This window comes from Vidua chalybeata, chromosome 3 (genome assembly GCF_026979565.1).
Source record: "Vidua chalybeata isolate OUT-0048 chromosome 3, bVidCha1 merged haplotype, whole genome shotgun sequence".
NCBI classification, from domain to species: Eukaryota; Metazoa; Chordata; class Aves; order Passeriformes; family Viduidae; genus Vidua; species Vidua chalybeata.
Window position 1 is genome coordinate 58,623,434 of NC_071532.1, and position 27,419 is coordinate 58,650,852.

A 27,419-nucleotide genomic window follows, 5' to 3' on the forward strand; every position below is an offset into this window, starting at 1 on the left:
AACAATGGAAATATGAGATCCTTCTGCATTTTCTCAATTTTCTCTTATATCCTTCTTTCCACATGCATATCCAAAGATAATTCTGAGATTTCCAACCAAGATCAAATGCAAAAGGCTTGTCCCAAAATGTAAAGAACTAAACTGCAGCCAGGTTTCAGAATAACTTTTTCCAGATGTCAGAGCTCACCATAATCATGATCGATTTCGGTTTGGGTCAACAAGCAATATAAGTATCAGTGAAACCTTACTATCACTGAGAGTCTTTAACTACTTGGAAACATTTCAGATGTCTAGATTAGGAAGACAGAGAACTTGAAGGCATTCTGAGAGAAAAAAACACAGTTCTCATCTATACTCCTCACATGAAGAAAGTCCTGGAGGAATGAAAAAAGCAGACTCAGTTTCCTAGAACAAGATACATGAGACAGAGTGAAAGTGCATACAATGACACGCACTTCATCCAAAAAAAGGTGGTTTTTAATAAAATTGGGAAATAAAATCGGGAAATAAAATTGGGAAAGGTTGTACTGCGTTCAGAGATGTTATCCAAGTTTGGGAAAACAAAACCATCCACATTTTTGATGTTTGCACCAAAGGAAAAAATGCTACTTTGATCATTTGATGGAAGACAACTAGATGAAATCAATATTATCATGGCTCCCACCAATGATACAAGAGGCCAGGAACTGTCAACACTTTCCTTATATATCTATCTTTCAGGAGAGTCTAAATAGGCTTTAAATGACTGTAGTTGGGACCAAAATCTGGATTGTGAGATTCCTGGAAATAAATCTGCATCAAGCAGCTTACAAAATTCCAGTCTAGAGAGACCATGAGAGCAGAAAAGGGATAATTTTTAGTGGTTAAAGGTATCTGACTTGTTTGTGCTGCTAATCAGTGATCAGAAACCGAACAGGATGTTTGGAATCAGTGCTGATGAACACACAGAAGTCTGCATGCACACTTAGCCATCTCCTCCAGCATTTTCTTCTTAAACATACAGCTGCCACACAACACTGGCTGTTTTGTGATATATCTGGAGCTCACATTTCCAGAGATGTCCTGGACAAAACACAGCACGAACTACAGCAGGAAAAGAAAGATTCACAAAAAAACTTGATTTTTAGATTATTTCATGCCCAGGCTTAAAACTAAGCTATGTCTAAAATGAAATTATTATAATAGTTTAATGAACCAGTTCATTAGGCTTAAAGCGTAGCACTCAAACCAAACCATAGATGCAGTTTTCCTTTTCTGAGCCAGTCCCCCAAAGGTTCCTACCTACCCCAGAGCTGTACACTTTAATGAGAGACAGAAAGGACGTAAAATGAGAAATGGAGTCATAGGAGTGGTCTGATTTGGCAGATTTTTCATTTAATGGGCTGATTATACAAATTTCCATCCACTTCTCCTGCCTAATTGCACTGCTCAGTGGCCCTGGCCTTCTCACACACTTGTAGCACATTCCAGCTATTTGCTTCTACAACTTACATAGCTGTAAAAATGAAAAAAAGTCAGTGGTGAAGTTCATTAATGTTTCACTTTACCAGGCTAATTAGGTGTTGGGCAGAACAGCAATGGGTCCTGGTACAAAACCCACCATGTTCTACTCTTTCAGTAATTTATCAAAATGTTTTTCTGCTCTACAGTTTGTTGAACTTCCTCCTCAGCATTTCACTTTCTTGCTATTTCTGCTCCAGTGTATACCATGTACCTCTTCTTCCTCAGTCTTCTTTCAACTGCAACACTCCCAAAAGTAAACCACCTTACCTGCACTCTGGGGAAGTACCCATCACAGATTCTCCTGTTTTACCAGATTTTATAAGCTCTTTTGCACGAACCTGCTCTTAATCTGTGCAGCACAATTGGCAAAATCTGGACCCAAGAATGGCCTCTTCACACAGAAGCTGTGTTTTACTGTGCATTCCTGAAACACTGCACACAACTGGTATCCTTTGCCCATTAGTCTACTATTAAAAGTGTCTTACCCCATCAATTATGTCTCAAACCTACCAGTTCAACAAATGATATAAATTCCTTATATTTTAATTAGCTTATTAGCTAGATCTTTTAGGAAGATGGTCTCTTAAACTCCTAGGCTTACCACAGAATTATTTTGTGAACCAAATCTATATAACAGTATCTGAGAGAAACTTTGAAACAAAATATTACAAGAGAGAAACTTCAGTTGGTGAGAGACCAATAAACACACTGTAAATTCTGAGGGTTTTCACAAGAAACACTGAGTCGTGAATGACTATTCCAGAAATGGAAAAATAGAGAGTCTCTTGACATCTGAATAGGGTGAGCAGGCAGTGGTCCAACAAACAAACCAGAAGTAGAAAGAGGAAAAAATGTCTTTTTGGATCCAAATAGTTTCAAAAATGAAAACAAGGATTAAAAAACAAGAATTAAAACATGGGAAGCTGAAGTTTATTCCCATATTTTATTGCACCACTTGAAAGAAAGCTAAATTTAGGCTCTGTCCTGATGAGAAGCAACATCCTCCATTTTTCTGCCAATTTTAGATAAAACTCACTGTCAAAAATGGGGTTTAAAATAGAACGGGATTTAAATCAGTGGACAGATAGAGAGGTCATGCTACTTCTTCTTTCTTTAAATGCAGGGGTGACTTTCCTAACCTGTGTACTCTAGAGGTGCAGACCACCAGGTAGATAAGGCTCTCCTCTCAGCTCTTCCCCATGCCACTCTGCAAAGCATGAAGTCCACAAGGGCAGCTGCTGGTAGCACTGTCAAGTGCTGAATGCTACTTCCCTTGGCTGTGAAAGGCAAAAGGAATAACCTGCACCAGCCCGCTGCCCTGCAGGCACTGGCAACGCAGTCCATACTTGAGCCTTCTGAAAACGTCCCTGGCACATCACCCTTCTGGGACGTGCTTGAGGGTTTACAGCAGAAACCAAACTACTAGTAGTTTGGAGAGCTGTTCATTGTTAGAACACCTGGATTAAACTCAAGAAACACAAAACGTTCCTGAAGCAGCTCTGAGGGGAGATAAGGTCCTTGTGTGCGAGTGTCATCAGAGGAAAGTTTGGTACCCTCAGGTCACCAAAGAAGATCTCACTGGACTCAATCCCTGCAGCTGCGCCTCAGAAACTCCCCCTGCAACTCCAGCAGAGAAAAAGCATTACAAACAACTACCATTTCTTTACAGGCAGCAAAGCTTCCACCCACACTCCCAGCTATACTGCGCACTAAGCACAGGACTCACACAAAAGCACAGAAAATGCAGAATGATGGCTGAAGGTCTCCAAGGTGAGTGATCCCCACCTGCCAGACTCACTGGCCTGTACCCAACACTGACCTTTTGAACTACCTAACCCAAGGCTCCTTACCACAAACACTCACAATGGGATTTGGTTTAGGAACAACTACAGTGACAGAAAATGGTAAAACTGCATTGCCAAATTTGCTTTTACATAACAGGCTTTCATGACTTTAAACAAATCATAGAATGTTTTAAGTGTTCCCGGATGTGGGCCAGAAAACGTTTTTCCTTCTCTTTGAAGAAGACTGGGTTTCCAAATATGACTTCAGCCCTACTTACAGTGATAGACATTAAAAAAATGTCATTCAAAGTGAAAATTTTAAAAGTGTTTTTGAGGACAATCAAGACCAGTAGGTCCTTGACACAAAGAGGATTCGAAATAAACTCCTCCGACACTTCTCCCTGTCCAAATCAAACCAAATAATTGACATGTTTCAGAACAAAAGAATTCCAAGCTTTTTTCAGCTTCATTTTGCTGAAAATCAACACAAGCAATGCACAGGGTCTATTTCATCAGGATTCCTCTTTCTAATGAATAAAAACTTCAATCAAAGGTCTCCAGTTGTCCTAGAAATTTAGGAAAAAAGACTAGACATGTTCCTGGTGTCTTTGTCTCTCAGTTAAAAAAAATGATAGGCTCTATAAAAAGCATATGACAGATGAACAGATAGGCAAGCAGATGCTCACAGCTTTGAAGACACACCAAAAAAACAGCCCTGAAGTTCTGAAGGGGATTTTCATAGCTTGTCTGTAGTTCTGACTGGTTCCCCAAACGGAAAACAAATATATAACTGCTTTATATACTCTTAAAAAAACCCCAAACCTGTCATAATTTTAAAGTGTGTTGATCACAGTTTATTTTTAGATCTGACAAACCACAGAAACATCTCCAAAAATATTCTAAAGAAGCAGTGACCTTTCCAGCTTGGAAAGCAGAGTTGTTTTAAAAACATCCTCCAAGCTATGCAAGCTATGGTACAGGCTAAACAAATCTGTAAGACCCCTCAATGGCCTTCCCAAAAGTCTTCTACATTCACACATAAAACATTCATACATTGTTTTACAAAAACCTCTCATCTAGGCTAGCAAAGCTAGTCTTAACTATCACTTCATATTCAGAAGCAGACCGAGGAGTCACCTCTGAGGAGGAGAGCATTGCTTTGAAGACAGAAAGGGCTGCTTGTGGGAATGTGGGCTGCAGTGGTGAGGAGCAACAGCAGCTTCATATCAGAGCTAGAGAAGATATAGTTCACTGAAGACACAAGCAAAATTAGGAAAGTTGGTGAAAAGTCACTGTGAATCAATCAGGGAAAATAATGGTCAGGAAAAGGAGAAAGCTTCCAAAATGAAGAGGGATTTGATGCACAAATGATGCAAAAGTAAGTGAATATTTTGCAAGGTGCAAAGGGCAGGCAAGGAAGAAAGTTTTACCCCTCATGCTCTGGGGATGGCATGTTACAGCTGGTCAGGCAGTGTCACCACTGCCCCATGGTTAATCTGCTGAAGCTATCTACAGCTGGGTACTGTATGATGGCTAACAATTATCTCATCCCCTACACTTATTTACAAATTCAAAACTTCCTTCCAAGCAAGAGCAGTCATTAGGTAAGAGAATCATCCTGGGTCTGTTTTCATCAGAAGTATCCCAGCATCAAATCTTCACAAAAATTCTGCGCACTCCACTGTCTTAATCTTGTAAGATTTTTTTTTTCTCTACAGCTTTCCTGTTATTCCCGTCTTAGTTCTCCCCAGAACTCTAATGCATTTGTTCAGTTTGTTCAGATGTTTCAATACCTGCAATTATGTTTCTGCTTGGCTTTCTTGGTAAATATCTGTAGAAGAGAACTTCTTGTTACCTAGGTGTTTTTTTTTTTTTTTTTTAATTTTTCTTTTTATGATTAATTAATTAGAATGTACTATTCTGTGTTGGCCTGAAGCAAAAGTAGGAAAAATTAAGGAATTTTGAATAAAAACATAACTTTGGCAAGATTTACTCTGGTTGCCTTCAAGAAATAAAAATTAGACACCTCATCTATTCAACTAATTTGACTTGAAATACAGCATGTCTGTTTTTCTTGCTGCAATTATATAATAAAATGTCAAAAGTGCACAAGGAATCAGCTCTGGACACAATGTAAAACCAAGCCTCTGCAGGAACAAACTTGTGACCTCTAGCAGCAGAAACACACATCTATACCTTTTCAAGGAGAAGAATTATTCCATTACACTACAGTAACTATGCTGTCCATTCATCCTCAGCTATGATGAAGATTGTAAACAGAAGGGCTGACACATCAAGTAACAGTGCTGGACTCAAAAAGGATTGCTGCAATTTCTCTCAGACTCTCCTTTTCTTTCCTGAAAAGAGTAAAGTGATGAAAATGGCAAACTCATAGAAACTGGAATTACAAACTGTGTAATACTGGTTTTGCTCTTGGTTTTGACTTCATACATATATTGATTCTTCAAATGTTAGAAAACATTTGTAACAAAGCAGTTAATGTCCAGAATTAATACCTTGACCCTGTGCTTTGTAAAAGCACTCTAACAGGGTCTAGGTATTGTGACACTGTGACACTGACTCAGGTCAGTGTTCTCCAGTGTTTTATTATTGTAAGAGTCCAAGTGAGTGCAGTAAACGGTGGTACAAGCTTCACTATGCCTCTGACTTTAACTTCATCTGTAATTTATGCACAACTGGAAATAAGGAAAAAAATAAAAGTTGCTCTGAATGTATTTAATTTTATTGTTTTCTGTTTGTATTTTTATGTTTGGTTAACTTCTTGAATTTGCAACAACCACTGTAATTAAAAACAAGAAACTTGAGGTTTAGGCACAAGTTTGAAAAATGTATATGTATTTTTTTAATCTTATATGTTTACTGTTGAGCAAAACCAGCCTTGCATTCCTTGAGAATTTCATTATACTTATTATTTCATTATACATCCACTCAAACTTAGGCACATTACCTCCCAAAAGCATAAACAAATTCCTTATGTCATATTTGGAAATTGGACCAATAATTCTCCCTTTTTTTGTGCCTGTTAAGAACAAGGTTGTGGAGCAAGCACTGAATTTATCAATTTTATAAACATAAAGAATGTGGATTTTGCCCAGGCTCCTTTTGATGATAGTTCAAAAGTCCAGGAATTGCAGATATATAAAATGCATAAAAAAATGTTACCCGAAGAATGGTTTTCCTTCCCAATCAATTTGCACCATTAAAACCAAAGACTTACCTGCTGCATTCTCCTCTGAATTCTAAAATAACACATTTAGCAAGTGTTATTGTTATTTCTCATGATAGGTTACAGAAGCATAAATCTGTTTCTCCTTTAATTCTTTCTTTATTCTCGCTTACAGATCTGTGCAATCAGATCTTGAGGACTTAGAAAATGTGCCTGGTTCACTCCTTTCAGTTGTTTTCCTGATCATTAACAAGTTCCTAAAATTTATTTCATTTTTTCCAAAAAATTGTTGATTAGGTTGTCCAGTGATAAAGCTCACTAACGCAGACCCAAAAAGCTAGAAACTAGTGGTGTCTCCCCTGTGCACCTCAATGTAGCTTGTTCCTGAGTGAAGCAGGACAAGAGAAAGCAGGGACTGGCTACCAAAAGTGTGGAGAAGAGGAGCACCCATACTTTGCTGCAGACACCTCTCTCTTCTTCTGGCAAATGAGTTTTCCCATGGTTGAACTGACCAGAGCATGGTTTCTTGGTAGTGAAATGCTCTAAAGGCAGTGGGAAGGAAGCTGCCAAGCCCACCTCATCCTTGGCTGGCTCACCTACACCACTCTCCTCACACACTTCCTCCATTCCACCCCACTCCACCGCAACCCTTCCCACACAAACACATACGTGCACCCTTCTCTCCAGCCCTGCTTAGCCTTTCCACTCAGGACTTTGGCTGCTTTTCTCTGGGGACATGCTCAAATATGGCACATGGGTGGGAAGCTAACAGGAGGGGTAAGTCCCTTTCCACCCCCTTGTTATACTGCACTACTTCAAAATCTGACCCCACTCTTTCAACTCCCGCTCTAACAACTCCTTCTGTGCCCACATGCCTCCTCTGCAAAGCTGTACCAATCCCAGTGGCAGGGCAGGATGGTGGCTGACAGCCACGCTGCTGCTGCAGACTGTGCCTTGCAAGAGAAGTTGTGGTCACACAAGGGACGAGAGAGTAACCTCACAGCCAGGGCCAAGGCGTGAGGAACGCACCCTGCCTGCCTAGGACCCACAGAGACCAGTTACTCATTGTGAAGCAGACAGCGTGCATTTCACCAACACTGACAGTCCACAAAAACAACCTTTTTCTATCAAGTTAGCAAAACTTCCTCACTGTGTCCTCTGCCTAGCATTTTTTCTTCATTAGCCAATAGCCCTAATGTGGGAAAAGCCTTTTGTCAGACAGGCAGGGATTTTGCAAGTGCTTTACAACTCCCACATGTCATCTTCCCTCCTGAGGCAGGAAAACAATTCAGTCACATTCTCCTTACATCTGGACAGAAAAGCTGGTAAGAATGAATAAGAAAAACAGCGTGGTTTTGCAAAGCAGTGAACCATTCAGCTTGTTCCAGCTGTAGAAACCCTCCAGCTCCTTTCTTCAATCAACTTTTTCATTCCTAGAACACCCACTCCTCTTTTGCCCCTGCTTTTCTCCCCGTGAGAGACTGGCCAGGGTACACACAAATACAGCACTTGCCTCGGTGACTTTTTGGGAAGCACAGTCCTTTCCAAACTTCTACTCCCCCCTGTGGCAGCTTGATGGCAAAAAAGAAATAGAAAGTGCACTTCCCAAGTCATGCACTCCACTGTCACTCTTTGCAAGCCATTTATCAAGAAAAATAAAGATATGTGAAGGCCTAGGTGAGTTATCACTGAATTTAAGAAGGTAAAATGAGAAGATTGTTCCCAGGGAATTTGAAAATCAACCCTCTGTATCTTGTGAGTGACAGAAGGAGAAAGGCTAGTTTGTATAGGCTTTTAAAACTCACCTGAAATTTTTATTACAAAGTTTGTAACTCACACAGGAACACTGTTAGGACAGATTCAAGATTTTCAAATACCTTGCAGAGCTTAGGCAATACAAAAAGGCAGTTTATGAACTGTCTTTTCATCCCATGTCATAATTGAATCTCAAATAATCCTACAGATCTACCATACTATTAAGGTTAGACCTTTCCACAAGATCCATCACGGATAACTTCCTCACAAGAAATGCACCACAAATAACTTCTTAGGCTCAATCTTCACAAAAATCCCATTGTCCAAAATGGTCAAAACAAACACCATACTGTAAAAACCTAACCTCAATTTCTATTTAAAACCCTTTAATAAAAGGGTTATAAATGGAGTAATATGCTCAGAAACACGTGCTGTTAGTGAAAGTCCTACCACTTTTACAACATCATGCTTATTACTTAAAAGCCACCCATCAATAAGACATCTGTAGCAACATGGTTGTGAACACTGGACCTGAGACCATTGATGTTTAAAACAACTAGGTTTCCTCAATTAGTTCGTGCAGGAAATCAAAATATTTTAAACATGTCCCCACTTCCCTAACAATGCACGTTTCCTGGAGTATCTGCTTTTCTCGTTTCCATGTGAAAAATGGTCTGACAGATAATTTCCCACCAACGCCAGAGGGATTAGCAGTCTAAGATGTTTTTCAGACCTGGCCCAGTAGTTGCTAAATTTCACACACATCTGTGGGTCAATAAGGAAGCCACCTTGGTTGTTGTAGGTTACATCCCAGTTTCCCGGTCTGCGTCATTTGTACAGATGCATTTACACAGGTCACATACCACACATCACTTGCTGAAAAAGTAGACAGCCAAGCTGGCAGCTGAACCATGGGGAACATAGATAAAATTCTATGATTTTTTCCTGAAAAAACATAGAATCTCTAAAATTTGGTGCCAATGCATTGAGGACATTATGTTCCTTTGCAGGTCAGCTGATGCAGTGTGGTTATGAAGTCCTCCCGACGCATTACAGACCTATACAATAAGCCAACTCCTCCACTTCCTCTGGAAGGACTGTGAAAACGGAAAAGCCCACTGCACCAAGGTCAGTGAACTGAGGTTGCGTCAAAAATGGGGGAGACATTTCTCTCTTTTCATTTCTCCCCAAAGAAACCACTCTGTCACCCACACATGTAAAAGTGACCCTATCCTATCAGACAACATGGAAAATGTAGCCCACAGGATTCTCCCCAGGCCTCTACTCCACAGCAGCTACAATATAAATTAAGAGATCCCATAGTTTATGGCAAAGAAAACTCCATTTGTTAATGGAAGTCCTTAATTTGTTAAAATATTAATTAAACACTGGTGTCTCAGCTTGGGGGGAAAAAATCCACAAACCCTCAAAACTTACACTAACAGCTCCTGAAAGAAGCAGGTTGAAAAACTGAAAACAACATCACGCACATTGTAGACTAAGCAGATCTGATTCTTTCCTGCCCACATAATCCATGACAGAGTGGGAGGAAGTGTTCGTCCAGCTGTTTTCCACGTGGTTCCTCTGAGAATCTCAAAAGGATTTCTGGTGTATGTTCTGAGTCAATCCCTGGCCACATTTCCTCTCCAGCCAGCAACACTAATTTTTTATGAATTGTTAACCATTTATGGGACAATTGTCAAAGGAGTGGTTAGTGACTCACTGCAGCCCTACACTAGCTGACTTACTACAGCAAGAGGTTGAAAACCTCAATCAAATCTGAGAAATAAACAACGGAAAGCCTCTCCCTCCTTACTCACCTTTGCGAGCTGTGGAAGGCGCTCTACACTTCCCCAGAAAAACCCAGGACACAGCCAGCCTCCTCACAGAAGCAGTGAATGCTGCTCCTACGGTGCTTCTAAGACCAGATCTGTGGCAAATTTTTCAGAATAAAATAAGATAAACTGAATCTGAGGCTCAGTAGATAAAGGACATTTAGCTTCAAAGTACTCATAATCTCACTTTCATACGAATAGTTTTACATGTGCTTTGAATACCCATTTAGATTACTCTGCTTCCAGTAATCACTTTGCTGGTTTAAGACCACACACATTCACAAAAACTCCAGTTACTTTTTAAGAACAAAGCCAAGTGCTTAAAGCAACATTCTCAGAGACTCTAGAGGTAACAAAATATTTGCATGCTAACACATAAAGAATGACATTACGGAAAACAATAAAACTCAGGTCTGCTAATAGGAATTGCACCTGATGATTTTGCTTTAGCCCAATGGACTTGGACTTTTCAAATCCCAATATTTTGATGGCCAACAGTCCATTTAGTGAACTACCCAACTGATGCTAGCAGAGAATCTGAATCAGTATCTTGAGGAACTTGGACTAAGTCCACCATTTCAGCAGCAAACATGTCCATAGCCTATGCCATCCACTGCACACCCTGCCTTCTAATTCTGTTTCACTTTGGAGAAGAGCTAATGGCTCTGATTAGTAAGATTAGCTGACATGGATTCTCATGAGTACAAGGTGAAAGGCTTTGTACCGCTCTAACCAAGCAGTACAAATTGCACAACACGGATAAGTTGCTTGACGGATCCTGGGAAATGTGGTCTTCTTTGCCTTTGCTGATTCATGAGATCATGCATCTCCCCAGAAAAGGATGAGTAAAGGTTCAGCAAGTGGTCTACTTCAGAGTCCTTTCTATGTCTACAGATACATAGAATAAGCTACCAGATGATTTCTAAGAAAGAGAAATACCAGGCAACCACATTCATGATGGAATAAATCTCTTTATTTTTATTCTGTGTCTATTTCTGAGCTAGCAGAGTATGTCTTTATTGGAATCTGCATTTTAAGCAAAAGCCTACTAACGTAACTTTAACCAGACCTCTCAGAATTTTGAGATGCATTTATTACAATTTTAAAGAAATATCCTGGTGAGCATTTTGGGAAAGGAACTAATTGGCGCACAAAACCTGAGGCAAGCCAGAAATGTCTGAAGCCAGCTACAAGCCTATCGTGATGATAAACAGCTCAGGGTCCAGATGTCCATATATGGCAAGACTTCCTATAAGACTGACAGTACTGTATGTGCATTGCGTATGGTTGTTGGATCAGATTCACATTCCTCGGGTATGTTTCTCTGGGAGCTTTTGATTTCCGCTTTGAGGGCTGGCTCAGACCTCCAATTGCTCTTATAAAAAAATATCTGTGACTGAAAGTTGAAAATGTGCAAGATTCTTTCTTTAAGTACACAAACACTCCAAGTCTAGCCACTTTCCTGTAGTCTTGCCAGGTTTTCACTATGTCTGATACCTGATCAAGTGACTTTCTGGGGGGAAGCAGGAAAAAAAAAAAAAAAGAAGGAAAAACACAAGAGAGGAATGTAGCAATCCACACCTGTACATTTTACAAGACTTCACCAACTGAAGCTGATGTAGACACACACATACCGTATATAGCTGTGTAAACAAGTCTGCAAGGCTGGTGCAGTGAATTCCTAGTTTCAGCAGAAAAAATATACTACCTTAAAAGCATGTGCTGTATAAACACCTGCATGGAAGTCAAAATTAGTGCATTTTAACCATTTTATGCATCAGTGCCAAGATGTACTTGTCCAACCTGTGGCATACTCAAGAGTATGCCACCTGGATGTGGCATCGGGGGATACTGTTTAGGGGTGGTTATGGTGGGGTGACATTGCTGGCTGGACTAAATGATCTTGAAGGTCTGTTCCAACCTTGAGGATTCTGTGGTTGTCATCAGAAAGGATAAGCTGAAGACAGCTTGGAGTCTGCAAGAACTGCCTTTGCTTTCAAGTTCCCTTAGCCCCTGTGCATACATACACACACACACCAATGAGGTACCCATTGTTAGACACATCTAGCAACACAGAAACCAAGATGACCAAAAGGCACTCCTGTGGATTCCGATTCTTACCTACCCGCATGTGCTGATACAACTTGTAATTTAGTGGGCTAATGCCTGATCCACAGTGGTGCAAGACCAGAATTAGTTCTGAATTCAAATAACTATTCAAGCCATTTTTCTCAGGGCAGCAAGTGTATGGGGCTTGCTGTACTTGGCCTGCAGTGGGAGGACTTAGGACATATTTATCCTTTAATTTTGGATTTCCTGGCTTTGTGGTAGTTTGTTACTTTTAAACATACTTTTTCTGTCAGTGAGATTCTTAGGTTTTGTTTAATAAAATTGTATCTCTGAAAAAACCTCTTACATGGTAAGTTATAAAACATGTCTAGAGCCTCTCTCTCTCTCTCTCTCTCTGATGTTCTACCATATTTAGGCATTTTAAAAAGGCATTCTGTTTACCTGGTTACATTTGCATTTTGGTATGCATGTCATACATAGTTTGGTACACATACTATTTACCTAGCACTGAAGCCACTGGAGTCCTTCAAGTGAATACAGATTTTAGGAGACCTCATGGTTTTGGGAACATATATTATTTACCATAACTATTCCTCCAGGATTCATTTTTTTCTTTCAAAGAAGAAAAAAATCTCATTTCTTTTAATGGAGAATTTCAAGTAGAAGAAATGACATCCAAATGACTTTACCAGACACAGTACAATGCTGGCAGAATATAAGTAGCAGTTTTACAGCACAATGGTCCTACTGGAGCATTACATGGAAGACCTTATTTTCCCCTTATGAATCTTGTTTTATTGCTGCATCATAGCATGGAAGTATGCCTAGATATTAAGGGATGGAAAGAACTGGGGAGCAAGGGAGGATGGCAGTGGGGAAAAGCCTGCATACAAAAGATGAGATCTCTTAAGGTACTACCAGATTTTAGATTGTTTATTGCAATGCATTAAGCCGGTCTCTCTTACTAAACACTAACATAATTCCACAGGTCAGAAGCCAAAACACTGGCATTCCTTGCGTTAAAGCAGAGGTCAAACAACATGACACCATTGAATATTCAAATCATACACAGGAGGCAGGGGAAGAGCCATCATCCCAGTTAAAAAAAAAAAAAAAAGAAAGAAAAAAAAACCAGTAATCATAGCAGTTATCTGCAGTGACTTAATACAAGCCACAATGCTTATGTCCTGGGTTCAGACAAATACAAACCACAGTGTTAAGGTTTTGGCTGAATGAGGTGGCATGCCTTTCTCTTCTTGTTGTAATCCTGGGGTGGACAATCAGGAAGGTTGGAAGCAGGGATGTGCAAGGAATGAGGAACGTGTTGCTCAGAAATGACAGCTGCACACAGGCAGTGGGAAAATAATAGCCACTTCTTCCATGCTTCAGACTCCACTCACCGTGCCAAGTATTTCAGAGTAAATAGGCACTCTCTCTATTCATAGAGAGCATCTATTAGGGATGGAACACATTACAAATATTCAGTATGATTCAGTGGTACACAGAGTCAATTTATACCCGGTAGTGTAATTATACCTCTTTTCGGTGGTACCAAAGCGCCGGGACCGTTCGCCGCCGGACACCGGGTACCCCGCGCCACCCCCGATCCACCCGCCCCGCGTCCCCTGTGCCCGGGGGAGGGACGAGGGACGAGCGGCGAGCACAGGGGAAGGGAAATAGCGGATTCCCCCGAACGCCCCTGGCAACCGCCCCGCCGCCCCTTCCCGCCGGACCCGTCGCCTGCCTCGAAATAACGCGTTGCCGGGGGCGGGGGGGCAGCCGGGAGCGCTGGCAGAGACGGGGACTCACATTTAAAACACATCGGGACGAAAAATAAAAAAACCGTGATTGGGGGGGGGGGGGGGGTGAGAGTGTGCGCTGGGGGGGGCGCAGCCGGAGGAATGCGGGAGTCAGGGGTCAGGGCCGCTCCGGGGCGGCGGCGGCGGCACGGGGCGGGGCGGGCGGCGCGGCGCGGCGCGCAGGAATGCGCGGAATGTCGCTGTTTGTCCGCGGCCCCATTCAGCCCATTGGCGAGGCCGCGCCGCCGCCGCCTATAAAGGGGCGTCAGTCCCAGCACTCGGCAGTCACACAACCAATCTCCCGCCGCAGTCGGACGGAGCGGAGCGGAGGAGAGCGGAGCCCAGCAGCACCCAGCAGCAGGCACCCTCCTGCACAGCGCCCGCCGCAGCCCCGTCCGCGCCGCCGAGGAGATCCACCCTGCGGGAAGCTCTCGGCTCACCTCGGCTCCCCTCGCCGCCCGGCAGCCCGACGCCGCCGCCTGCCCGACGCCGCCGCCTCGCCACCCACAAGCCGCTGACCGCTGCAGGATGGTCCCCATCACCTTCGCCCGGTTTGCCCTTGCCCTGCTGCTCGCTCTCCTCAGCCCGGTAAGTGCTGCCGCCCGCGGCGCCGCCGCGCCTGCCCCGTCCGGGCGGTCCCGGCGGCAGCTCTGACGCCCCCCCCCCCCCCCTTCTCTCTCTCTGTCCACCCCGGCACTTGCAGGAGGCTCAGGGCCAGGAGTGCAGCGGGCAGTGCCAGTGCGGAGCGGGGCCGGGTCCCACCTGCCCCGCCGGCGTTTCCCTGGTGCTCGACGGCTGCGGCTGCTGCCGCGTGTGCGCCAAGCAGCTGGGCGAGCTCTGCACCGAGCGCGACCCCTGCGACCACCACAAGGGGCTCTTCTGCGATTTCGGCTCCCCCGCCAACCGCAGAATCGGCGTCTGCACCGGTGAGTGGGGGCCGGGGCTGCCGCGGGGACGGGAACGGGGTCCCGACGGGCAGGGAGCGAGGAAAGTGGGAACCTCCGAGACTCCCGCCCGCCCGACTCACGCTCTGCCTCCTGCCCCTCGCAGCTCGGGACGGCGCCCCGTGCGTGTTCAGCGGCATGGTGTACCGGAGCGGAGAGTCCTTCCAGAGCAGCTGCAAGTACCAGTGCACCTGCCTGGACGGCGCGGTGGGCTGCGTGCCCCTCTGCAGCATGGACGTCCGCCTGCCCAGCCCCGACTGCCCCTACCCGCGCCGGGTGAAGCTCCCTGGAAAGTGCTGCGAGGAGTGGGTCTGCGATGAGGCCAAAGAGCAGACTGCCGTGGGACCTGCACTTGCCGGTGAGTGGGGGGCTCTCTGCAGATGGCAGCCGGGGGTGGGGGCACCCTGCATGATGGAGGCTGAAGCCAGTGGACTAGGTGGACACAGGGCAGAGGCTAGAGGGCTGCAGTTAGTGGAATCACCCCACGGATTTAGTGTAGCTGCCTGAATTTCTCAGGAAAAGGAAGGAACGTTTAGAGGGCTGAGGTCAGGCAGTGGTCTCATTTTTGGTTTTCTGTCTCCTGCAGCTTACAGACTGGAGGACACTTACGGTCCAGACCCAACAATGATGCGTGCCAACTGCCTGGTGCAGACCACAGAATGGAGTGCTTGCTCCAAGACCTGTGGAATGGGTATCTCTACCAGGGTCACCAATGATAATGCCTTCTGCAGATTGGAGAAACAGAGTAGGCTCTGCATGGTCAGACCTTGTGAAGCAGACCTGGAAGAGAACATCAAGGTAAATACGATTATCTTTATGTATGCTGCACTAGGTTGCATCCATCCACTAGCAAAAGGACAGTGGCCAAAAATGTAGTGCTGACAGGTAGTCAGTTTCAAGTGGTTTACTTTGAAATTTGAGTTTTACCCTAGTGGTGATCACTATTTACAATTAAACGCCCTTAATTTTCTCTCATGCTGTGTTACAGCACTATATAAGTTAACCTTGCCTAGTGATAATACAGTAAGGATTAGCATGGCTGCTCACCACTAACTTGCAAGCTTAGTGTGCTTTATGAAAGCCTATCTTCTAAATATCTTGTATTCACTTCTATCCTGACAGAAAGGCAAAAAGTGCATTCGCACCCCCAAAATCTCCAAGCCTGTCAAGTTTGAGCTGTCTGGCTGCACCAGCGTGAAGACCTACAGAGCTAAGTTCTGTGGTGTTTGCACTGACGGGCGCTGCTGCACACCCCACAGAACAGCCACCCTCCCCGTGGAGTTCAAGTGCCCTGATGGGGAGATCATGAAAAGGAAAATGATGTTCATCAAGACCTGCGCGTGCCACTACAACTGCCCTGGAGACAATGACATCTTTGAGTCTCTGTACTACAGAAAGATGTATGGAGACATGGCATAAAGCCAGAAGGAGACACTAAGTACATTCTCAACTTGAACTGATTTGCATCTCATTTTGTAAACATGATTCAATAGCACAAGGTATTTAAATCAGTTTTTTTTTTTAATTTCAACAAACTGCTCCATGTGACTTAAGACAATTTTTCTACTGACCCCAAATGGTGATTTGAAGAAGAACGTAAAATGGACAGTGGGACCACAGCAAGACACAGCTTCAGAACATGTTGAGGTGGTATGATGGGGTTAAGGGAAACAGACAGGAACAGCAGATTCAAGCAAATGTTCCCTTAATGTGGTACAGTGTGCTTCATCTATTAGTGCAATTGAGAAGAGACCATTAGCATGTTTGCTGGTGCTGGCTTAGAGACAGCAACAGCTGGAATGCAAACATCCAGCAAAGTGCTAAGTAAAAGGTGTTCTGTTAGTCAGGACAGTAATGTTTCAGCTCTGACACTCTGGTTCAGATGGCTTGGCCAACAAGAATCAGAATCATGTCAATTAGACTGGACAGCTTGTGGCAGTTAATTTACCTGTAACAAGCTACTTTTTATGAATATTGTAAATACAGTGTGTATATATGTACAGTTATCTAAATTAATTTAAAGTTTTGTGCTTTTGTTTAATGCTTTGAAAGTTCAATGATAGCCTTCTTTTTTGGAGCAAGATAGGTAAGATTTAAAGCTTGTTTGACAATGCATTCAAAGCATGAAATAGATACTCTAGTGGAAATTGTTCAGATAGGGCCAAATGGTGAGTTGAGGTCAAGATGAAGTTGAGGTGCCTGTAATGTTACAAAGCATTCATCTGGCAAAATATGTTTACTTATAAGACAAGTGGCTTTAAGAGAAATGTCTGTTCTGTTGCTCATCAGTTTTTCCACTTGAGCATTTGTTTCTTTCTTTGACTATGGCTCTTTTTGGACAGTTTATTTGTTGAGAAGTGTGACCAAAAGTTACATGTTTGCACCTTTTTAGTTGGAAATAAAGTATTTATATTTTTTATATAAACGACTTGGTATTTCATTTACCTTGAGTTTCCACTATTCCTTTTAATGTTTCTAAAGGGGTTGCTTTTGCACTAGATGAAAATCTAGTAATGTGTGGTGGGTTCTTTCTCCAGAAGCACATACACTTAGGAATAAGCTAAAGATTTACTTATTCTGCTACTAGTGAACCAACTGTAGTTTGTTACTCTTCTGAATTTAGAATGGAGGGAAGGGCCAGGCTTGCTTTGCCAAGCCCAGTATGGCATTAGAAAGTGCAGCAGGCCTCCTCATGCATCGCGTGTAGTTTGAAGGGAGCCAGCTGGTCACCATGGTATTCAACTGCTGCTGTAATACACCACACAACATGCTTAATTTCATTGAGGTGTTCCACTGGTTAATATTTGTTTTCAACTAAGGCAAGGAAAATATTTTTAATTACTAAAAGTGTTGAAGTGGTTCTTGACTCTAGACTCAAATCCAGAAGTCGAAAACCAGAAGTCCAAAATTTGGTACAATACTCAGGGAGTACCTAATGAGTTGTGTCATAAAAATCACAGAATACGACAGGTTGGAAGGGGCCTCTAAAAAACTTCTGATTTAACCTTCGTGCAGTGTAGGGCTAATTTAAATGTAGCTTTACTTGAATTAACACCTAAGTGTGGTGTGGTAGAGCACTGAACTCTGGTGGCAATTATGCAGATTATCTTCCTGCTTGCTGACAAGGCCAAACCATTTTATGTGACAGTTCTGTGTAAAATGTCCATGGGTTCAAACTTGCAGGGCCACGGATGAGAAGTATTGTAAGAGCTACACATTTTGATAATGATCCAAACATTCTTCTTAGATAAGCAAGAACTATTGTAGGGACAGTTGTGAGTGACTTCCCTCATCCCTCTGAAGCTAAAAGAAAAGCTTCAGTCCTGTGCTGGGACTTACATTAATAGCAGACTTTTTTTGTCCCTTTAAGACAAGGAGATTCTTTGATTTCAAAATTAACCTTTGCACTAGAAACATTAGTTCTTGTTTTCAGAAAAAAACATGCTCTCCAACAAGAATCCTTTTCAGGCAAACAAGTTCAATCTGGAATTTCCTGGTGCTGAAAGAGTGTTAGCTTACAAAAATGTCCATCCTTCCTGAGCACCTTCCAAGCCCATTGATTTCAGCTAGCATTAGCAGCAAATCAGTGTAACACCAGCTTTGACTAATGATGAACAACAGAGCCCTAAACTAATGGGAAGTCAATGGGAGTCTTGCCAATGGCTTCACCAGGCTTTGCTGAAGGCCATAGAAGCATTTTCCCTTCCTCTGAAAAATAAAAGGAATTCTCCTGGCATGAGGAAGTGGCTTTCTATGTCCCATATGAAATACTTTTGGGTAGCCTCTGGCTCTTATGCTCCCTGAGACTCTCCAGCATTTTTTCTCTATGTTTTTTTTTTTTTTTTTTTCAGATTATGAATATTGTGCAGCCATTCAGCTCACCCTGGAAACGTTTCACTCGTACAACACCGAGGACTGGTTGCCTGACCGCTACTGTGGCTCCACCCCCAAATAACAAGAAAACTCTCATTTCTAGTTCCAGAAAGGGCAGGATGTACGTGGACTCCATTCATAGCCATCACTATAGAAGCTCTCAGGATTAGCAGAACAGAAAGAAGCACAATGCACCTGGCAGGTTGGGATTAATTCCTTGAGAAATGGGGTCATTATGGCACTGCTTAAGTGTGTTGATGAACAGCTCTGCTCTGCAGTCTTTTATCAGTTAGTATCAGATATTATAATGAATGACATTTCCTAATACCATCATTCCCATGAGCCTCATGACCACGAGATTCACTCATGTCCTGCTCCCAGCTCTCTGCAGTGTGGGCTGTATCTCCAATACCTAATCCACACAAAGCTGTGGCCTTCCCTGGCACTGTCGTCCAGCTGTGCCTGGCAAACAAGGCTGGAGGGTCAGAGAGCAAGTGCAGGGCTCTGGTTGAAGAAGGGCTGTCTGAAAGACACCCACAAAGGGTTCCCCCAAAGCAGCCCAGGACTACTACCTATCCTTTCCCAGATTATGTTATGATGAAACTGCGTTGCCTGCCATCTGACACATTATTGCACTGTTTCACAGGCCAGCAGAGCACAGAAGAGGCCTGTCAGAATATTTTGATAGTGGTTTGCTGTTGCCACTGTGAATTAAAATAAGGGAGTATGCTACATATGCAAATCTGTTAAGCAAGTTACTGCTCTCCCCTGAGCAAATCAGGTATCATAAATGCCAGGTATGCATTATAATGAATTGCACCCCTTTTTCCAGGAATGTGTGTAGTCTTCTGACAGAAGCATATATTTTACACCATTTTATATCATTTCACAGAACCTCTGAAGGTTCTATCTCTGAAGGTATAGAAATTTAAATATTTTATTGTAAGGTCTCCTAGAGGTATAGGTAGGCATCATACTGTTTGTAAGGCTTTCTTTCAAAGGTATCCTGGGAAAAAGGAGCCCTTGTGTGGAATTTATGGCATCTTAAATGATGGCTACAATGTGGGCTTTTCAACCGTAAAGAAATTTCCTGATTTCATTCTTTGTGGCTAAGATGCATAGATGGAAAGATAAAAACCTGAGTTCAAAAGTCCAAAGTCACTTACATGGGAGAGAACACTGGTTCACGTTGCTTTCAAAATACCTTGTTTTGGAAGTCTGATTTTTGTTGTTTGCATCCTCAGAAAATCCTATTGTGCAAGTTTGCTACTGTACTTTTAGAATATTTTATTCATATTTGAAAGTATTCTAATTACCAGATCCTTTAAATGGATCTCTAGCTATATTAATAATACAGTTGGTAAAGAATCATTGTAAAGTCAATACTAATTTGATAAAAGGTATTCAATTAAATATTAAACAGAAAATCAAGGTGGCTGGAGACCAGAGTATCAAATATTTTGAAATAGTTCTAAACCATCGTATTTCAGATTTTTGTACCATAACACTTTAGCATGGATTTGCAGCTTAGCTTTCTAACACAATACAGATGTGAACAACAGACACAGATTATAGCCCTTTCATATGAAATAGGCTCTACTCTCCAGATGGAAATTTGTCAGATTCCTCAGAGCTAAGACACATCCAAAAGACACTAGTTAAAAAAGTCTTCAAGAATGAGCCACTTTTAATGATCTGCAACCACACAGGAACAAATAAGTCTTTGAACAGTATCCAGTTGTTTGTTTCACAAAGACAGGGACTCAGCTGAGAAAACTGACTTTTGGACACCACTAGAAATAGCATATTCTTTACTACATCGTTTATATTTTTCTCATGCAGCATAGCTTTTTCAGACCTTGCACTTCAAGAAAGCCCTCATTCCATTATATTGAAACGGACATTAAATATAAGAAGGAACAGTAATATTCTTATCTGAATATATAATAATTCAACCATTCTGACTTTGTATCCTACCACCAAAAACCCAAATTCTTTAAAAACAGTGCTTAAATGTGGCTTTAACTGATGTTATACTATGCCTACATATGGAAGTAGTTAGCAAGGAGAAGCTGGGATGAAATACCACTGTAAGGCTTTGCCCAAAACCCAAGAAGAATCTGAGAGAGGAAGTAGTTCAGTTAACTTATTTTTCCTCTCATTTTCCACTTTTTTTCCTCCCTGCAGTTCCTTTGATTCATGTCCATAAATGGACATACCAAAAGCCACTACATTCTCACAGTGTTTTTCAGCCTGCCTGGAACCAGGAAATACCAGGAATTTCTTCAAGGAACCTGTTTCCAAACTGTACTAAAGCCTTCAACACATTTAGCATCTGAACGGAGTTTAGAAGCATGACTAAGGTCCCATCTCCCCTGCACGATTCAGCATTGCTGCTGCATCAGACAACAACTGTTTGCAGTCCTTAGTGCTTGCTCTGGCTTTTTCAGCTCTTCTCTGTGCTAGTCCAAGCCCACATCCCCAGAATAGTGAGTATGGGCCCATTCTGAAATGTCCTACCCTGAAACATCTGGCTGCATATTGTGGCAGCATTCCTCAGCTCCTGTCGATTATTGGGGCAGTGCCAATTGCAGGACTATATACATTTGCTTCATGGTAAGTAAATTCAACCCTGGTAGTAGCATAATGGTGTTTATGTTGTGAGGAACAAAGCATTTTACAGCCTCCTGAGCAGGACCAAAAGGCTGCTAACACGGTACTGCAGTGCTAATGCAATCCAGTGGTGCCTCCATTCATTACTCAGCCCCATTAACTGAGCCACTGAAAGAAATGTGCAATCCAAATAGATGTTTGTTGGTTTAAATTAGACCTATTAAAAGCAGGTATTTAGCAGCTTTCAGCAGCTACAAAATATGTTTTCCTGCTCCTGAGCTGAATGCTAAGAACCAGCTTTTCAGTCAGTTTCCAGGACTCTGGTCAGCCTAGCTAACCAACATAACTGCAGTCAGACTGGTTTGGACCACCTGTGACCCAAATGCTAAAGCTGTACAATTTTAGGGGAACTGCATGGGACTGTGCGCCTTGGAAGGCTCCTGGGAGGACACAGGCTGGCTCCTGTGGCATTTACTGGGCAATAAGCGCTTCCAGGAGCACAAACTGCACAAAATAGTATTCTGTAAACAGCTAAAATTACAACCTAGTACAACCTACTAGGGAAGTAATAAGACAGCGTATCTGGTAAATGAAAGAGAAGGACAAGGATTCAAAATACATCTAAGATATTATTCAAACTTTAGACAATGTAACACGTGGGAAGGTACTAGATATAATCTTAATACACTGTGATATGGTATTAAGTATGTTTTTTTAATTAATAGAGAAATGGAAATAAGTAAGAAGTCATATTGGCCTTTTCCATTTATACATGCTGTTCTAATTCTAAGCTTGTTGAGAGGTTAAAAAGTCCAAGTTCAGTAAGTTAATCAAGATTCTGAAATCTAATATGTTAGGAGTTAATGAAGAAAGCCATCTCATCTTATCTTGGGAACTGCCAGGAGTGTCTCTCAGTAGGTTTCCCCATCAGCCTCTTAGCTGTAGTTGCCCATCTGGGGGAATCTGCTCAACTGAGGTTCTTCTTCACCTGTGACTCAAAGGATTTTCATATGATGACATAGAAATGAAATATTTCTTTCCTTCCATTGATTCTTCCAGCCACAGCTCCATAGCCACTAAGTAGTCACCTTGGAAAAACTGCATAGATAAGAATGTGCCAGAGCCAGTGATCTTGAATGGATGCCAGCATGGCTAACGCCTTTCCCAGCATGGCTAATGCCTGTGAGAAGTCACTTGGGATCAGTATTTCAAGCGAAAGCAACATTTGGTTTTTCTTGCTGTGCTAAAGGTACAGTCATTTGATTACAGACATCAGGAAATGCTGTTAGAGAAGAATTGGCAATGCTACCCCACTTCACAAGAGGGTGCCTGACTTAGAGCTAGTCAAAACATCTCAAGTCAGGATGTTCTGTGAGGTTTAACCTTACACACAAGCACTTGCACATGCAGACATCCCCATTGTAGCTGCCTGCATCATCTAGCTGTTCTCATGAAGATGCAGTTATAATATAAGTGTGCCACCTTATACAATATTCTACTTTACAGATGTGAGTATGCTCATGTTACCCTTTGGATAACTGTATGCAATGGGGAATTTTAGTTCTGGCTTTTCTGACTTCTGCAAGAATATGAGCATTGCAAATCTTGGAAGTACAACCAGCCTTAAGAGTGCCAGGATTATCTAGGTAAAAACTTTGGGTTTGTGTGAATAAATAGTGGACTTTCTACATGCAGAAATGAAGCAAGTCTCTTCTGTCCTTGAGAGTGCTTTAACTTTATGCAGTTGAAAAGCAAATTAGAGACTATTTATATAATGTTTTCTTTGGCTTCTGCCTGGCATTCTCCACAGACCTTATAATAAAACAATTTATTAGAAACAATATGTACATTTGTCAACAACCACACACAGACAAATGCAATTGCCCTCTCAATGCAAATCAGAGACAAACAAGCAAAAGGCTGATAAAATTTTTTGTGCTGTATTCAGCACAAACATATATATGTACAATCTTCTGATTGTGAGAGGCAGCAGGATCTTCTTCCAAATAGCTTACAGTTATGCCTAAAATCTCTCTAAGATTATTTATTAGACTTCATTAAACCAGTCTTTGAATACTTTTTTTGCTCTGTACATCCACACCAGGACAAGTTGTGGGCTAGTAGGATGCACAAAAACATCCCATCCTTTGGACAGAAAATAAAGAAACACTGGCACCTGTATTTTGTCTGTCTGCTTTTCCAAAACAAGGAGGAGGCAAATGCTGGTCTGTCATTTTATTTCATTAATTCATTTAGATAAAAGTGGCTTCATTGATGAAGTGACTTTGAAGCATATAATTTCTGGTAGATGATGCTGTTTGTAGATAGCGTAGGAAGTACAGCAATATATTCCATGTTTGTCCTAGCTAGCACCTAATACCCCACGTGAGCCCGTATCAGACTGTCAACTCCCGAAACACCAAATTACGAAAAACACCATGTCAGGTCCTGGTTGGCGCAGAGCTCTGCCAGACTTCACGCCGGACCACAGGAATGAGTCCGGGCTCTTTCTCTGCATCACACTGACACCGCGTGGCAGCTCTGCAGCCGCCTTTTGCTCCGGGTACGAACTTTGCCTCCGTGCGAATGAAGCAAAACAAGCTCGTGCTCTTTTTGGTGGAAAGTATTTGATTACTCACTTGAAACAATTTGTGCTATTTTGTTACGAGGGATGATGTGACGTCATGTAAACAGAGATTTGTTTGAAATACAGGAGATCTTTCTTAATTTCTCAAAGTGAATTAAAGTAACAGCTACACAGTTCTGCCTGAGCACCATGTTTTACTTAGATATCATTGCAGCATTGTTATCTATATTGAAGATAGAGAAAATGAAATCCCCAAAGTGCATGCCACCCACCCTGGAGGAACAAATCACTATAATATGTCACAATACATTACAATAGTTTTCATCATCAAGTATCTGGAAAAATACACAGAAAGAGGGGTTTATTTATTAAGGACTGTATTGAAGGAGAGTATGTTTTAATTGTCTTGCTTTTTATCTTGCATGCTTCTTAAAAATTAATCAACACTTCAAGGTTCAAGTTTAGGATGTGCAGAACTTGCTTCTCCTCCTTAGGCAGATACAGATTCACATGTAGGCTTTGGGGATCTGTCAGAGATCCATAAAATTATCTTATGTAATTACATCTCCTTTTTTTTCCAGATGACTAATTATGTTACAATAAGCTTTTGAGTTAAATTGTTGAAAGGGACAAATTTCCTCCTGACTTCTTCAACATGCATAGACAATGAGTCACATCCATTTTGTGTAGATTTGGTCTGCTAAATAGGTCTTTGATGCTCTGGATCTAACCCAAACCTACCGTAAAAATCTCTGATCCAGCTCCCTACTTGAGACCCATTAATGTGAAAAGGATTTGGAAGTACAAATGGGCCAGAGGGCCACTGTGCCGTTTTCTCTGAATTGTGTCTTCTGCAGCTGCCCAATAAAATTTTGGAGCAGGGTCTGGTAAATAGACTGCTACACCACTGAGACTCAAAAAAGTGGTAAGAAATGCTATATATTTGTGAGGCCCATAATCTTCCTTCAGAAGTTAATATGTTTTCTACAACTCATTTGAATAACAGCTTTATTCAGTAGTGGAAATGATGGACTGACCATTCTTAGTCACTCAGAACCAGAGATTCACGTGAGATATGCTTTCCTTATTCTGCTCCTTAAAAGCACTCTGCACCTCATCTGCATGAGCAAGGAACTGAGGCTTTTTAGAGACACATCTCCTCAGATCATCTTCCCCAAGTGAACAACTTTTAAGAAGGGGTCTTCTTCAGACCTTTGTCAATGCTTTTTTCAACTAACCTGACTGGGAATGCTCAGTGAATTTCAGGCCTGGCACAGAATGCAGAAGCCTTGAGGTATCAATGCCACTCAGTCAGGGAGATAACAGAAAAACCTCTTAAGTATCCTAGTGCCATTGCCCTCCTTGGAAGGGAGGCAGTCTTGTGGATAGCCTGCCTTTGTGCTCACCATCAGCCTGCTCCTAGCTGACCCATTTCTTCAGCTTCTAAATCCCTACCAAGAGTTACATTCCATAACTACCTGTGCACAAGTACTGCTCTCATGTTCCTGGTTTGAGAACACAGGTTGGGCAAACATTTGCTTACACAGTTCACTTTACAGAGAAATTCTTCTGCTTCTTTTTTTATTTAAATGTAGTGGCTCAGCCAAACGTGTCCTGGGGCCACGTTTCCTTAGAAAATGACACTGAGTGTAACAGATCATTTCCCAGTTATTCCAGATCAGGCCAGAAGAGGGCCAGAGATCACCAGCAAATGCATCTGTGTTCACTGTTCATTCAAAGTATAATGTATCCATAAACAAAGTATAACATCCATAAACAATTTATTTTGAACACCAGAATCAAGTGTACATTGTTTCCTTCTTCATGTAAAGGGACTAAATACAGCTTTAGACCTAGTTACAGGACTGTGACAAAGAGCATAATTATTTTTTATAGTAGACTGTGCCATCTTCTGCAGCCAGAAGAAGACTTAGAAGCCAAGCCACAAAACTTAAAAATTGATTCATCGCCCTCAAGCAGCGTGCTTTCTGCCACAGAGAAATTCGAAGCTCTGGCACAGATGCAGGATGGCAAAGGTAAGGCCTCCAGCAGAGACGTTTGAAGGGACATAAAGAAATTCTCTGTCAAGCTTCAGACCGAGGCTGGTGCTAAAGCACTGCTTTGCCAGAGTGCTACAAATGCAGAGACTCATAACAACTAGATGAGAAGTTAACAAACGTGACACACATCTGCAAGAAGGGCTGAAAGGAGATCTGGGGAACTACATGCCTATCAGCCTGGCCTTGATTCCAGGAAGGTCATGGAGCAGATCATCTTGAATGCAATCACATGACATGTACAAGACAGCCAAGGGATCATCCCAACCAGCATGGACTTTAAAAAGGCAGATCCTTCTTGACCAATCTCCTTTTATGAAAGGCTGTGGATATTGTTTACCTAGACTTTAGTAAAGCCTTTGACACCATTTCCCCCAGCATTCTTCCAGAAAACCTGGCTGTTCATGGCTTGGGTGTGTGGGTGCACAGTTTGCTGGGTAAAAAAGTGTGTAGATGGCTGAGTCCAGAGAGTGGTGGTGAATGGATTTACATCCAGCTGGTAGCTGGTCATGAATGATGTTCCCCAAGACTCAGTACTGGGACCATTCTGTTTAATATCCTCACTGATAACTTACATGAGGGGATCAAATGCACCTTCAGTCAATTCACAGATGACACAAAGTTAGGTGGGAATGTCGATCTGCTGTAGGGGCAGGAAGGCTCTGCAGAGGGATCTGAACAGGCTGGATTGATGGGCCAAGGCCAATAACAATACAGTGAAGCGCTGAATCTGGCACCTGGGTCACAACAACCCCATGTAACCCTTCAGGTTTAGGGCAGGGTGCCTGGAAAGATGCCTGATGTAAAGGACCTGGAATTGCTGGTAACAGCAGCTGAACATGAGCCAGCTGTGCCCAGGTGGCCAAGAAGGCCAATGGCATCCTGGCCTGTATCAGCAATAGTGTGGCCAGAAGGACCAGGGCAGGGATCACCTCCCCTGTGCTCAGAACTGCTAAGGCCATGACTTGAATCCTGTGTTCAGTTCTGGGCCACTCACTACAAGAAAGACACTGAAATGCAAGAGTGAGTTTAGAGAAGGGCAACAAAGCTGGTGAAGGGTCTGGAACACAAGTCCTATGAGGAGTGGCTGAGTGAGCTGGGGTTGTTTAACCTGAAGAAAAGGAGGCTCAGGAGAGAACTTATCACTCTACAACTGCCTGAAAGGAGGGTGTAGCCAGGTGGGGGTCAGCCTTTCCCCCCAGGTAACAAGTGAAAGGATGGGAGGAAAATATGAAGCATGAAGTTGCACCAGGTGAGTTTTACTTTGGGTATTTGAAAAATTTCCTCACCAAAAAGTTTGTGAAGCACCAGAATAGGTTGCCCAGAGAAGTGGTTACTGTCCTTGGAAGAATTTGGAAGATGTGTGGATGTGGCACTTAGTGACACGCTTTCATGTTGGACTTGGCAGTGCT

General features: G+C 42.5%; 1 protein-coding gene across 1 annotated transcript; it reads left to right on the forward strand.

Annotated features, from left to right (window-relative positions):
- Window positions 1-14,224: 14,224 nt before the first annotated feature.
- CCN2 (cellular communication network factor 2) lies at window positions 14,225-17,302 on the forward strand. The gene is made up of 5 exons (XM_053939274.1): window positions 14,225-14,521; window positions 14,637-14,859; window positions 14,984-15,235; window positions 15,464-15,675; window positions 16,000-17,302. The coding sequence occupies exons 1-5, from the start codon at window positions 14,462-14,464 to the stop codon at window positions 16,294-16,296; spliced, it is 1,044 nt and encodes a 347-aa protein (XP_053795249.1). The 5' UTR covers window positions 14,225-14,461; the 3' UTR covers window positions 16,297-17,302.
- Window positions 17,303-27,419: the final 10,117 nt, after the last annotated feature.

What these genes read in the sequence shown, in the direction of transcription:
- CCN2 (XM_053939274.1), top strand. Translation starts at nt 14,462, where the DNA reads ATGGTCCCCATCACCTTCGCCCGGTTTGCCCTTGCCCTGCTGCTCGCT. An exon ending in CAGAATCGGCGTCTGCACCG is followed by an intron (nt 14,860 to 14,983) that starts GTGAGTGGGGGC and finishes TGCCCCTCGCAG; the next exon opens with CTCGGGACGGCGCCCCGTGC. An exon ending in ACCTGGAAGAGAACATCAAG is followed by an intron (nt 15,676 to 15,999) that starts GTAAATACGATT and finishes CTATCCTGACAG; the next exon opens with AAAGGCAAAAAGTGCATTCG.